This window comes from Pristiophorus japonicus, chromosome 9, assembly GCF_044704955.1.
Source record: "Pristiophorus japonicus isolate sPriJap1 chromosome 9, sPriJap1.hap1, whole genome shotgun sequence".
In the NCBI taxonomy this organism is placed as follows: Eukaryota; Metazoa; Chordata; class Chondrichthyes; family Pristiophoridae; genus Pristiophorus; species Pristiophorus japonicus.
This window is the reverse complement of record NC_091985.1, coordinates 47,187,999-47,201,428: the sequence shown is the minus strand read 5'-3', so window position 1 is coordinate 47,201,428 and position 13,430 is coordinate 47,187,999. Positions and strand designations below refer to the sequence as shown.

General features: G+C 42.9%; 1 protein-coding gene across 5 annotated transcripts in view; it reads right to left on the bottom strand.

Annotated features, from left to right (window-relative positions):
• fbxo11b (F-box protein 11b) overlaps nucleotides 1-13,430 on the bottom strand; it is a 138,464-nt gene that overhangs the window by 27,253 nt on the left and 97,781 nt on the right. For all 5 annotated transcript variants that reach the window (XM_070889320.1, XM_070889321.1, XM_070889322.1 and 2 more), the window contains 7 exons: nucleotides 9,462-9,679; nucleotides 9,292-9,377; nucleotides 9,103-9,197; nucleotides 6,687-6,809; nucleotides 6,514-6,599; nucleotides 2,759-2,835; nucleotides 2,502-2,645 (listed from right to left, as the gene is read on the bottom strand). In XM_070889320.1, coding sequence (XP_070745421.1) covers nucleotides 2,502-2,645; nucleotides 2,759-2,835; nucleotides 6,514-6,599; nucleotides 6,687-6,809; nucleotides 9,103-9,197; nucleotides 9,292-9,377; nucleotides 9,462-9,679 — 829 coding nt within the window. The remainder of the gene's footprint in view (nucleotides 1-2,501; nucleotides 2,646-2,758; nucleotides 2,836-6,513; nucleotides 6,600-6,686; nucleotides 6,810-9,102; nucleotides 9,198-9,291; nucleotides 9,378-9,461; nucleotides 9,680-13,430) is intronic.

Below are 13,430 nucleotides of genomic sequence, written 5' to 3'. Positions count from 1 at the left end.
GGCGCAGTCCCGACCTGGACGCCCGTTTTTCGCGCCACAAAGTGCGCCTAAAAAAAAACTTCCAGATTCTCCAGCTCCCTGCAGGTCGTTTGCAGTTCGGCGCAACGCAGCACGAGCTGTAGGGGGCGCAGCCAGGTCCCTGCGCTGAAAACAGTGCTGGGACCTCTGCACATGCGTGCCCACTGTAGCTCCAGGCGCCCAAAACTGTGTGGGAGGGGCCGAAGCACGCAGCCCCTAGCCCTGGCCGAATGGCCTCATTGGGGCTGCGTGAATAAGGCTCCTCCCACAGCCAGCTCCTGCTTCCTCCCGACCCGACTCCCGCTCCCCCACCCCTGGACCCGACCCTGACACCGGTACCCGACTCCCGTCCCACCCCCGGACCTGACCCGACCCTCGCTGCCCCCCACCGCGACCGGACCCGACACCCGGTCGTCGCCCCCCTCCCCGACTGGACCCGACCTGACCTCCCTCTCGCCCCCCCCCACCCGAACCGAACTCCCTCCCACCAACCCCCCCCCGACCCGACGCCACCTACCTGTAAATCTGGTGCTGGGGACGGACCCTGCCCGAAGTCTCGGGCCCGGCCCGTTCAGCCTCCCTCCCCCTTCTCCTTTCCCCCCCCCCCACCCTCTCCTTCCCTCCTCCTGCTCCTCCTCCTCCTCCCCTTCTACCCCCCTCCTCCCCTTGCTGTCAGAAACACAGACACTGACAGACTGAGAATGAGACACACACAGAGACACTGACAGACACACACTGGGAGGGGGGCATCCCAGCACGCTGTTGGAGGGCTCCCGGTGCTGCAGTCGGTAAGTAGAAAATGTTTTATTTATTGATTTAAAAAAAAAATTATTTATTAATTTTTTTGGATTGATTTATTGGTTGATTTATTGATGTTTTTATAATTTATTATTGATGATGGCTCTTTATTTGTAAAACTGAAGTGTTTAATGTTTGTAAACTTCCCTTTTAAATCCCCCCCACCATTCCCTACGCCTGATTTGTAACCTACGCCTGATTTTCTAAAGTGTAGACAAGGTTTTTTCGAGCGTACAAAAATCTTCACTTACTCCAATCTAAGTTAGTTTGGAGTAAGTTTTCACTGACGAAACTTTGAAAACAGGCGTCAGTGGCCGGACACGCCCCCTTTTGAAAAAAAAATTCTGTTCCAAAGTGAAACTGTTCTAACTGACTAGAACTGGAGCAAACTAAATGCCGAGAATTCCGATTTCTAAGATACTCCGTTCTATACCAGTTGCTCCTAAAAATCAGGAGCAAATCATGGGGCCATTATCTCTTGCTCTGATGAACACACAATTCACTTTAGTGAAGGCATTTTTCTTCAGTGATGCTCCTTGATAAATATGCTGTCGAAGAATTCATGACCACACATATTACAGTTCTACTATATAGAAATCCTGATCCTATTATTTCTTAGCAAAGATTTATTCATTTACAAGCAGCAAATGTAGAAGCTATTTTTCTTTGCAATTATCTTCGTTCTTGAAAGTGCTGACTCTTGCTAGCTGTTATAATTTGGGCTCTGTTTATTCATGTTCACAGCACATCAGTTTCCATTAGTAAACCTGCATCCTGTATGGTCTGAAAATTATATTTAAAGCTTGTGGTGGACTGGAATAGTGTGCCACACATTATATTGTGGAAATAAACAGTTGAACTTGAATACCGAACTAAAGATGAATAGCCATGACATCACCTTTTTCATAAAGAAATACTTTTCATGCCACAGGTGTCAATCTTAATACATTATCTCCCTTTCAGGGTAACCCCAATGAGTCAACCATTACAGTTAACAGCTTCGTCTACTTGCTCAGTTGCAAACTTGCATATAATCAGTATTTCATAGCCAAGAGTATTGACACCAGGAGATTGACCGAGTCCGAAAGCTCCCACAAAACATGTACAAACCTAGATGGTACTTGGGTATTGCATTAGCTCCGGCCCCAAGACAGCATTCCTTTCAGAATGGAACTACAATAAATTTCACTTTAAATTCATAACACTAGCTAAAATTATACAAGATATCATTCAGAAATGTTATACCATGGTGCAGGATACAAATTTGCTTCCCCCAGTGATGTATGGCTCCATGCGTGCCAGCAGTCCTTAGGTCTTCACCCAAATGACCATGCTCAAGGAGCCTAGACAGTGTCAGCAGGGAACTCAATTGATGAGGGCATCAAATTCAAGCCCAATCTTGTCCTAACCTGATGCATGCATTTTACAGTAAGATTATTGGATAGTGATCAACAAGAACCCTTAGTGATTTTCCCCCCCCTTCTCTTGTCTAAGGAAACTGAAGTAAATTTTAACATCTTTTTATTTGCCCAGCTGACATCAGCTAACACACCGCCAGCCAGGGATCAAACCAGGACCATGGTCCTTACGGCTTAGTACCAGACAAACTGTCCATTTCCCCATTTATAATGCCTTTGGGAAGCTAAACTGTACAAGATTTTTAATCTTAAGCTATAAATCCTTACCCCTGCCTCCGTTAAATATGCAGATACCCCCGTCTCGGCCATCATGGATTTTGTTCCGTCTGAGTGTGGGATTACTGTCTGTTTTAATCCAAACACCGGCCATTGCATTGTCAAATATTTCATTATCTTCTATAAACCCAAGACCTGTATTAATTGACATCAAGAAATAATTTCACTTGAATCTGAAATTGAGGTAGAAAATAAAACAGAACATAAAAACAACAATGAAAAGACCTGTAACAACAATGGACACTTACCAGAATTATAAACAAGAATGCCGCCATTCTGCCCTCCCCATATTTTATTGCGTCGAATCTTAGGGTTGCTTCCAGTTCTGTGAATCACAAATTTTAAACTGGCCTAAGATTGATATCTTACCATAAATACTTGAGAAGTAAACATAAAAAGTGTTCATTTTCTGACCGTGAATCAAGTACTGGATAAGAATACTATGTAAACTTCCAGCACAAAATAAAAAATGTTAAAGTACCTCACAGATAAATCTAAAATTTCAAGTATCAAAATTTTGTAAAACTAGTGCATCGTGTATTGAGAGTAGGAGGACACCAAAAATGTTTTTAATACTGAACCTTAACAAAAAGTACACCTTCGCTTCTAGCCTGAAAAGCTTATGGTTTCTCATTTAGTATTCTATTCATGACATCAGGTATGAAGCCTTCCACCTCTCCTTGAAGCATTACCACTTGAATTGACCTACCAGTGTTGCAGAATGAGGAACAAATCTCTGGAAGGTAAAGTACACAAACTACGACAGAATAAAATGATGCCTAACCCAAGCAATTAAAGCACTCATAATACAAATCTATGAAATAATTTTTTTTAAATTGCAATGTTTTCTGCGCTGCACATCAATTAGCACTTCAACATGTGCAAAACTAAATATATTTAAAATAAATGCTTCCATACAACAGCAGGGCCTTGGATTTAATCCATAGCATGTACAGCTTGCTTAACGCAGCTAGAACAGCAGGAAGGATGCGACAAATGACCTTAGCACTCATGGATTAGAGAAGAGAAAAAGCACAGCCATAGATCCTGTCCCTGGTGTGCAAAGGAGTACTTTAAAATAAAATCAATTATGGGATGGAGATGTCGCTGGCAAGGCAAGCATTATTGGCCGTCCCCAATTTCCTTTAAGGGGGTGGTGGTGAGCCGCCTTCTTGAACCGCTTGCAGTCTCTGTGTGGTGAAGATACTCCCACAGTGCAGTTATATACGAATTTCCAGGATTTTAACCCAATGTACAGACATTGGGCTGAAACAGGATTGAATGCAGATCTGATGTTCCCTACAATCAAGTGGTGTGTCCACTCTTACTGGCCAGGCTATTAGGATGACTTATGGGAGGGCAGCTAGCACCCAGAGTCATAATTTAGCAAGATTCAGTGCTTCCAGGAGAAAAGAAAGCAACAACATCTGGTGTTTCAAGTCAAAAGGTTAAATCTTAGATGTGTTGGGAAAGCATGTCTCAAACACAGGAAGAGAGATCAGACAAAAGAGAAAATTGCATTTACTTTCAAATCGCTATTCAATTGTTATATTAATAACTTAATGAGCAGAATGAAACAGGTCTCTACAATAGTGAACAAAGTTTCCTTGAAATGCAACACAGCATTTGTTGCTGAACATGGTCTTCAAATTCTAATGAAAATGATCAATAAAATCCAGAGATACCCTTTCACAGGAACATGAAGAAGTCTTTTGGAGATGTTGTTAAACTGAGGTCCCATCAGATGGACATTCAAGATTCCATGCTACTATCCAAAGAGCAGGGGACGTCTCCTGGTGCCCTGGCCAAAATCTGCCATTGTTCTTTGCACTTGCATTTTGTCCAATTCATTCTGTCATTTCTAAGCTGCCTCCTCTGATTTCGATGTCCCTTTAAGTTTGGTTTCATTACAAATTTTTCCATTTGCATTAAGTTTATGAAACATAGAAATATAGAAAATAGGTGCAGGAGTAGGCCATTCGGCCCTTCGAGCCTGCAACACCATTCAATATCATAGCTGATCATGCAACTTCAGTACCCCATTCCTGCTTTCTTTCCATACCCCTTGATCCCTTTAGCAGCAAGGGCAATCTAACTCCCTTTTGAATATATTTAACGAGCTGGCTTCAACAACTTTCTGTGGGAGAGAATTTCACAGGTTCACAATTCTGAGTGAAGAAGTTTCTCCTCATCTCGGTCCTAAATACTTAGCGTCATCTGCAAACTTGGAGATATTCCATTCAATTCTTTCGTCTAAATCATTAATGTATATTGTAAATAACTGGGGTCCCAGCACTGAACCTTGCAGTACCCCACTAGTCACTGCCTGCCATTCTGAAAAGGACCCGTTTATTCCCACTTTCTGCTTCCTGTCTGCCAACCAGTTCTCTATCCACGTCAATACATTACCCCAATACCATGTGCTTTAATTTTGCACACTATTCTCTTGTGTGGAACCTTGTCAAAAGCCTTCTGAAAGTCCAAATACACCACATTCACTGGTTCTCCTTGTCCACTCTACTAGTTACATCCTCAAAAAATTCTAGAAGATTTGTCAAGCATGATTTCCCTTTCATAAATCCATGCTGACTTGGACTTATGTAAGTTAATGGTGTAAATTAGATACTAAAGTAGTCCTACCACCAATCCCTGGGGCATCCCACTTAATAACTTTCCCCACCCCAATAATATTACAGCACATCTGGAATAAGACCTCATTGTAGATACTGAAGGCTAAAGGGAAGCATTTCAATAGGTAAAAATAGGCTAAGCAGCACATATAGTCCAAGACAAGTGGCTTTGATGCTGAATTGGTCCAGAGGAAATGTGCAAAACAGCCCAAGGATGATGTCCTGTCCCCTCCCATGAGGATGGATCTGAGCATCCACTCAGCATTCTTCCTCCTCTCCTTTTTCCATCTTGCTCCTTCCCTACTCTGACTCAATGTTTTCAGTAAAGCAACAAGGAATGTTGAGATCTGAGGAAACATATCTGCATCACATTTCATGGTCCAGCAGTGTCTACCATGAGCCCAAGAACCAGCAATTAAAAAATGGAGAGAAATGATGGGGCCCTTTCACTGCAAATACGTGATAATAAAGACATTGTACAACCCTATCCTGGAGCCTTCCTTCAATTCCTTTCATTTCCATTCAGTTCTGAAGACATCTTACCTTTTGCTTTTCTATTGCAGATGATTTTCACAGACTTTTAACATTTACCAAACAGCATCATTGTAATTATTAATACAGTATCAGAGCTGCTGAGCTACTGTATGTGAAATCCTCTTCTGCTGTAATTTCTTGATCTGGTCATATACCATTACAGATGAGCTACAACTCTATATTACAATGACAATGAAACAATGGGCACAAACAGCTTTCCAAGCCTACACACCCAGGGTACCATCTCAGTGGAATGCCAGTAACTTTCTCAGGTTTGGTGTACCTATTATACATGACTGCACCTTAAATGGGGCTGCGTTAATCTTGATCCAACAATTTTTCAATGACTTATTTGACATTCCAGATGACATGAGTAGAAAGAAAATAAAATACTTGCATTTACATTGCAGTCTACATTACTGAAACATAAAGTGCATCACACAATGAAATACTTTTTGGAGTGCAGTTGGTACTAGCATGTAGGAATACTGTGGCCATCAATAACACTTTAAGGGACGCAGTTGCAAAATTATAAGTGGACATATCCTATTTATATTTTCTCGATTTGTTAATTTGTTTTAAAAAAAAAAATTGTTCTTAAGCACCAAGACTTAGTGGCAGATAGGCAATCTGGCTGTGCCAATCATTTCTGCACTCCAAAAAGTAACTCACTGCATAAAGCACTGAGATTTTAAGGCGATGAGATAAGCTACCATTTTAATGCATGTCATGTCTGCATTTTATTCCCATCTGCACTAACAGTTTAAGACAGCACCAAGACAGAAGACAGAATCAGATGTTAAAGTTAGAACACCGACCAAGATGAATACGCATCTTACCTAATCTGAACCCCTGAGTACATATGATTGTAGATATCATTGTCTTCAAGCACTCCATGGCCATTGTCATAGAAGTAAACGCCCACCTTACAAAACAAACACTCTGTCATGGATACTGTAACACTGCTGCACCACAAGATTTGCTAAAACATCTAACTGAAATGGATATGTACCTGTTTGCCGCTATGTATTCGGTTTCGTCGTAGCACTGGTGTACTTCCTGTTGTTACCCACACACCTGCCAGGGTATTACTGTATACTTCATTTTCTTCAATTACACCTTGCCCCTTTTCGTGCTTAACAATAAATGATAAATTTAGTATTTGAATGAAGTCCAACATGGTACATTTCCCACTACTTCGAACACTGCAGCTATTTAAATGTGATTTCTGCTCAGATATTACAGATAACCAATTTCAACTGGTACAGAATTCTACAAATCCCTTTCTCTCTCTAGCCTTTCTCCTTTAAAACAGAGATTTAAGTTTGCTGAGTGTCATTCTTTTGTTGATTTTTCCATTTTCAAAATCCCTCAAAAGAATGTGCAGACACCATGGCAACAGGCAGTTCATAATTTTATTCTAACGGTGGTTGCAATTAGCTACAGCAAAAGCAGTGAGAGAATGGCCACTGTTTGGTTGCCTGAAAGTCAATGTTATCAGGTAATCCAAGAATTATAAAATGCTTTTACAGACTGGAATTAAAAACAGAAAATGATGAAAATACACAGGTCAGTTAGAATTTGTAAAGAGGTAAGACAGGTTATTGGCATTTCAGCTGTGTAACTGTTCAGCAGTTTTGCATTCCCAGCATGTTGTATTTTTATTTCCGGTTTCTCTCTCATTTTTAAGGGTCTGTTTGACAAATAATTAATTCAGCAGAGATCAGATTAATAGTAATAAAAAAAAACTATTCAAACTCTCGTATTACTGATAAAGCAAACAGAACTCAGGCTAGTTAAGCATTTATAAATTTAGCTTCTATGGGCCCAAGTTTCCACATGATTTGTGCCTGATTTTTAGGAGCAACTGGTGGAGAATGGACTATCTTAGAAATCGCAATTCTCCAAATTTTTTTTTCTGCAGTTCTAGTCAGGTAGAAAAGTTCTACTTTGGAACAGAATTTTTTCTTCAAAAGGGGGCGTGTCCGGCCACTGACGCCTGATTTGAAAGTTTCCAGTGAAAACGTACTCCAAACTAAAGTAGAATGGAGCAAGTGAAGATTTCTGTAGAACTGAAAAAACCTGTTCTACACATTAAAAAATCAGGCGCAGGTTACAAATTAGGCGTCCAGAACGAGGTGGGGGGGGAGGGGGAGGGAAGGGAAGTCATTAAATTCTATAATAAATCCTTATTTATACTTATACAAATATTAAAGAAATAAATCCAACCTGAATAAACATTTATAAGCAAAGAAAAGATTAAATAAACCATCTTCCTACCTGTGTGAAAGTGCTTCAGGCAGGCCTTTCGGGACCGAAGGCTGAACGGGCCGGCCCGAGACTTCGGGCAGGGCCCATCCCCAGCACCAGATTTACAGGTAGGTGGCGTTGGGTTGGTTCGGGTCGAGGGGGAGAGAGAGGGAGGGGGAGGGAGAGAGAGAGAGGGGGAGGGAGAGAGAGAGGGGGGGAGGGAGAGAGAGAGAGAGAGGGGGGGGAGGGAGAGAGAGAGAGAGGGGGGGGGAGGGAGAGAGAGAGAGAGAGAGAGGGGGGGGGGAGGGAGAGAAAGGGGGGGGGAGGGAGAGAGAGAGGGGGGGAGGGAGGGAGATCAGGTCGGATCCAGTCCGGGAGCGGGAGTCGGGTCCAGTGGGGGGGGGGGGGGGGGGGTCGGGTCGGGGGGCGGGAGCGCGGGTCGGGTTGGGTCCAGTCGGGGGAGCGGGAACAGGAGCGCCGGTCGGGTCCAGTCGGGGGGGCGGGGAGCGGGAACAGGAGCGCGGGTCGGGTCGAGTCCAGTCGGGGGAGCGGGAACAGGAGCGCGGGTCGGGTCCAGTCGAGGAGCGGGAACAGGAGCGCGGGTCGGGTCCAGTCGGGGAGCGGGAACAGGAGCGCGGGTCGGGTCAGTCGGGGGGGTGGGGGGGAGCGGGAAGCGTCGGGTCTGGTCGGGGGGGGGAGCAGGTGCTGGCCATGGGAGGAGCCTTATTCACGCAGCCCCAGTGAGGCCATTCAGCCAGGGCTAGGGGCTGCGTGCTTCGGGCCCCTCCCACACAGTTCGGCGCCTGGAGCTACTGCACTTGCGTGCCCACTGTAGCGCGCATGTAGAGGTCCCGGCACTGTTTTCAGCGCAGGGACCTGGCTCCGCCCCCCACAGCTCGTGCTGGCTGCGCCGAGGGCCAAAGGACCTGCAGGTAGGTGGAGAATACCGAGGATTTTTTTAGGCGCACTTTGTGGCGCGAAAAACGAGTGTCCAGGTCGGGACTGCGCCGTTCCCGGCGCGTGTGGAAACTTGGGCCCTTAGTTCCCCAGAGATTTTTAAACCAACCAAGCAAAATGACATGTTTCATTTTCTTTCTAAACTCAATTTAGCCTTATTCCTCTAGCCTCCCTCACTCACCTCCCTACCATAAAAAAACCCACAAAAGTTACAGACTTACCACATAAATACCTCCATGTTGGCCATCGTGAATTTTGTTATGACGGACAATTGGACAACTATTTGTTCGAATCTGTATTCCAGCTAATGCATTTCCTAGGATGCAAAATGCACATTTTTAAAGAATAATGTACTTACCAATTGGAAAAAGTAAAAACTTTAATGGAGATGTTAATATTCCTCAACTTACCATAAATGTCATTTCCCTCTATAAGGCCCCTGCCATCTCCAAAGATGTAAACCCCACCCTGATTCCCATTAAAAATGGCATTTCCCCTGAGGAAAAAAAACAGCAAAACATATTAAATTATCTCGAAGAAATATTTATTTTGCTACATATAATGATGCCCAAAAGCTTACCTAATTGTCGGATCACTGTTAGATGTAATCCACACACCAGCAAAATTGTTTGCATAGATTTTGTTCTCTATGAACTGGCCTCGTCCTTTTTCATGTACATAAATTCCTCCCGTCTGCCCATGGTGAATTTCACATCTAACTACTGTTGGATTCGCATAGGCTTTCACCTCGAAACCAGCTATTCGATTACGATGAATGTTACAGCTTTCAAAGTAACCCTGAAACAAATAAAATCAAGAATCTATGATCATTCTCTGTGAATGTTCAAATTTGAAGTCCATCAAATGGAAATTCAAGTGTGAAAATCTAAGCACTGTGTTGTGCACATTGTAGATAAGGGAAGAATCAAAAAAGTTTTCATTACAAAATGGTTTAATTTCTCCCCCTCCCTCCAAAAGTGTTACCATTTTTTAGGTTTAGATTTGGAGGAAAGAGGAGGTACTCTCAACTGAACTCTCCTCTCCCACTCACCAACCAACACAATGTAAAAAGTGTACTTAAAATCTGCTGCCCCACTATCCCTAAAGATATTGCAAGTATCAGGATGCAGGTTTGTAGAGGCCTGTTTATGCACACGGATTTAAATTTTATATATGAATGGTGAAATTCCACTGAATGCACTCAAGTGGGTCACAAAGACAAAAAAGTTTGGACACTCCTGTTCTAGTTGCCTCAGTCGGCACCAAGGTTTGAGCCTAAGCAAAATTCAAGCTTGAGGCTACCCTAATTCAACTTCAACATTTGCACTGTTGATTAAAGTATTAAATAATTAGATCCAAAACCAGTATTGTGAAGCACCATTAATATTCTAATTGTTTCATAAGAACATAAGAATTAGGAGCAGGAGTAGGCCATTTGGCCCCCTATCGAGCCTGCTCCACCATTCAATAAGATCATGGCTGATCTTCTAGCTTAACTCCACTTTCCTGCACTATCCCCATATCCTTTGATTCCCTTAATATTCAAAAATCTACTAATCTTGGTCTTGAATATACTCAACGACTGAGCATCCACAGCCCTCTAGGGAGAGAATTCCAAAGATTCGCCACCCTCAGTGACAAAATTTCTCCTCATCTCAGTTCTAAATGGCCGACCCTTTATTTTGAGACTGTGATGCCTGGTTCTAGACTCCCCAGCCAGGGGAAACATCCCTGTAAGAATTTTGTATATTTCAATGAGCTAGAATTTCCACTTCATTTTCGGCGGTTTTCTCAGCGGTACTGCTCGTTTTTGTCGGAAAACCACCCGACAGAAGTTTCCACATCATATTTTTGTAAAAAAAAAAAAGAGTTCCGCCGGCATTTTCAAAATATCAGAGGAACGGACCGCCCACGTGCACCGCCGAAAAAACCGCTACCGTCCAAGTTTTGGCTCAGCGGTGACCCGTCGGCAAGATTTTAAAAAACGGCCACAAAAAGCTGGGCGGTAGATAAGTAGCTCTGCAAAGAAAGGCAAGTTAAACGTTTTTTTTTATAATCCTTGTAAAATTCTTTTACAGCGATCAAGTTAGAAAAGGTCTTGAAAATGTTTTTATTTTTTGCTTCTTGGAAAAAATAGTGTGTGTTTTTCCCCCCTTCCTAGGCCCAACCACAACCTGTCTAAATTTGAGTAATTACCGCCCATTTTGATTAAGAACCGCCCAATTTGCCCAGGATCGCATATAACTGCCAAGAATCTACGTGTAATTTACATTAATCTACATTTTCTCGTCGGGCAATATTTTTTCCCTTTTTTATGCAATGTTTCGCCGGCGTTATTTGAAGAATCTTTGCGATCTTTTTGGGCGGCAATCCAGCGATGGCGGATTTTAGAGAAATTCATCATCATCGTCGGCAGTCCCTCGCACAGAGGATGACTTTGCTTCCATGCCAAAAGGGGATGTTTCAATGAAGGACCTAATATTCCAGGTCCCGAACTACATGCTGAAGGGTGGAAGATGCCTGTGCATGGATTTTAAAAAAGTGTGGTGGTCATTGCACACCAGCCACCACATGGGCTTGACAGAGCTAGGTCTTGGTCCAGTGGCAAGGATTAACCAAGATGACTGGAGACCAGCTCTGCAGATCAGGGCCTTCGAAGGACCAGATCAGCAGGTCAGGACCTTCAAAGGAGCAGCATGCGGGAAATTCTAGCCCAATGAGATTGCCTCTCATTCTTCTAAACTCGAGAATATAGGCCTAGCCTACTCAATCTCTCCTCATAGAACAATCCCCCATCGCAGGAATCAGTCTGGTGAACCTTTGTTGCACTCTTGAATTCTGAAGTCAGTGTCTCTTGAAGTAAACTGCACAAAAAAAATCAAAATTGTTTAAAATACTGTTCAACTTGTATTAGATCGACTCAATGTCTGTTTATGTAAATTATATGTCATTTAGATCCTACTTAAAGCAGAGAATACACTTTTTCTCTGGTTGGCAGAACAAGTGTTATAGGAAAGGGGCAGACAAAACCTTGTTTAAACAAATATAATCAAGTTAAAATTAAATAAATCTCACTTAGAACATTAAACTGCAGCCAAAAGCTATTCTCAACTCCAGTTTGTCAATACAAATTTCATAATCCAAAAAAAAATCTAAATTAAGGACAACTCTGAGGTAGGTCTTTAGAAATCAATGGCACCAATTTAGAACTCTCTTCCACCAGTGACTGTTTTCTTCAACTTTTCTCCCTCGCCCACTCTATCCCCAACTGACAAAATGTAAGTTCTCATGGATTTAAAAAAAATCAAAATGGAGACTATCCACAGGTTTGCCTCAGCCTTTCCCCTCTACCTACAATCTCCATACTCTAGCTTTATTCCAGCCACCCACCCCACCTTCATTTCCTCCCCAAGACCCAGCATCTGCTCTTTTAACCATCTCCTAACCACTCAATTACCTCTCCTTGGGTAAATACACTCAATCAACTGATGCCTTTCCTCAGGAATTGTTCTCTTCCCCTCTTGAAAGTCTTTACCCCTCTCCTTACAAAAGTTCACCCTTAAATACAATTACCACTCCAGACAGAAGAAATAGGAGCAGGAGTAGGTCATTAGGCCCCTCAAGCCTGCTCTGCCATTTAATAAGACCATGGCTGATCTAATCATGGACTTGGCTCCACTTCTCTATTAGTTCCACATAACCCTTTATTCCCTTATCTCAAAAATCTATCCATCTCCACCTTAAATATATTCAATGACCCAGCCACCATAGCTCTCTGGGGCAAAGAATTCTATAGATTTACAACCCTCAGAAGAAATTCCTGCTCATCTCAGTTTTAAATGGGCAGCCCCTTATTCTGAGACTGTTTCCCCTATGTGGAAATATCCTCTCGGCATCCACCTTGTTGAGCCCCCTCTTTATCTTATATGTTTCGATAAGTTCACCTCTCATTCTTCGGAACTCCAATGAATAGAGGCCCAACCTACTTAACCTATCTTCATAAGTCAACCCCCTCATCTCCAGAATCAACCTAGTGAACCTTCTCTGACCAGCCTCCAATGCAAATATATCCTTCCTTAAACACGGCAACCAAAACTGTACGCAGAACTCGAGGTATGGCCTCACCAATACCCTGTACAGTTGTAGCAGAACTTCTCAGCTTTTATACTCTATCCCCCTTGCAATGAAGGCGACACTCCATTTGCCTTCCTGATTACTTGCTGTACCTGCATACTAACTTTGTGATTCATGCACAAGGACCCCCAGGTCCCTCTGTACTGCAGCACTTAGCAATTTTTCTCCATTGAAATTATTTGTTTTTTTTATTTTTACTTCATAAGTGGACAACCTCACATCTGCTAAATATTTGCCCACTCACTTAGCCTGTCTATATCCCTTTGCAGATTTTGTGTCCTCTTCACAATTTGCGTTCCCACCCATCTTTGAATCATCAGCAAATTTGGCTACATTACACTCGGTTCCTTCATCCAAATCATTAATGTAGATTGTAAATAGTTGAGGCCCCAGCAGATCCCTGTGGCACCCCACT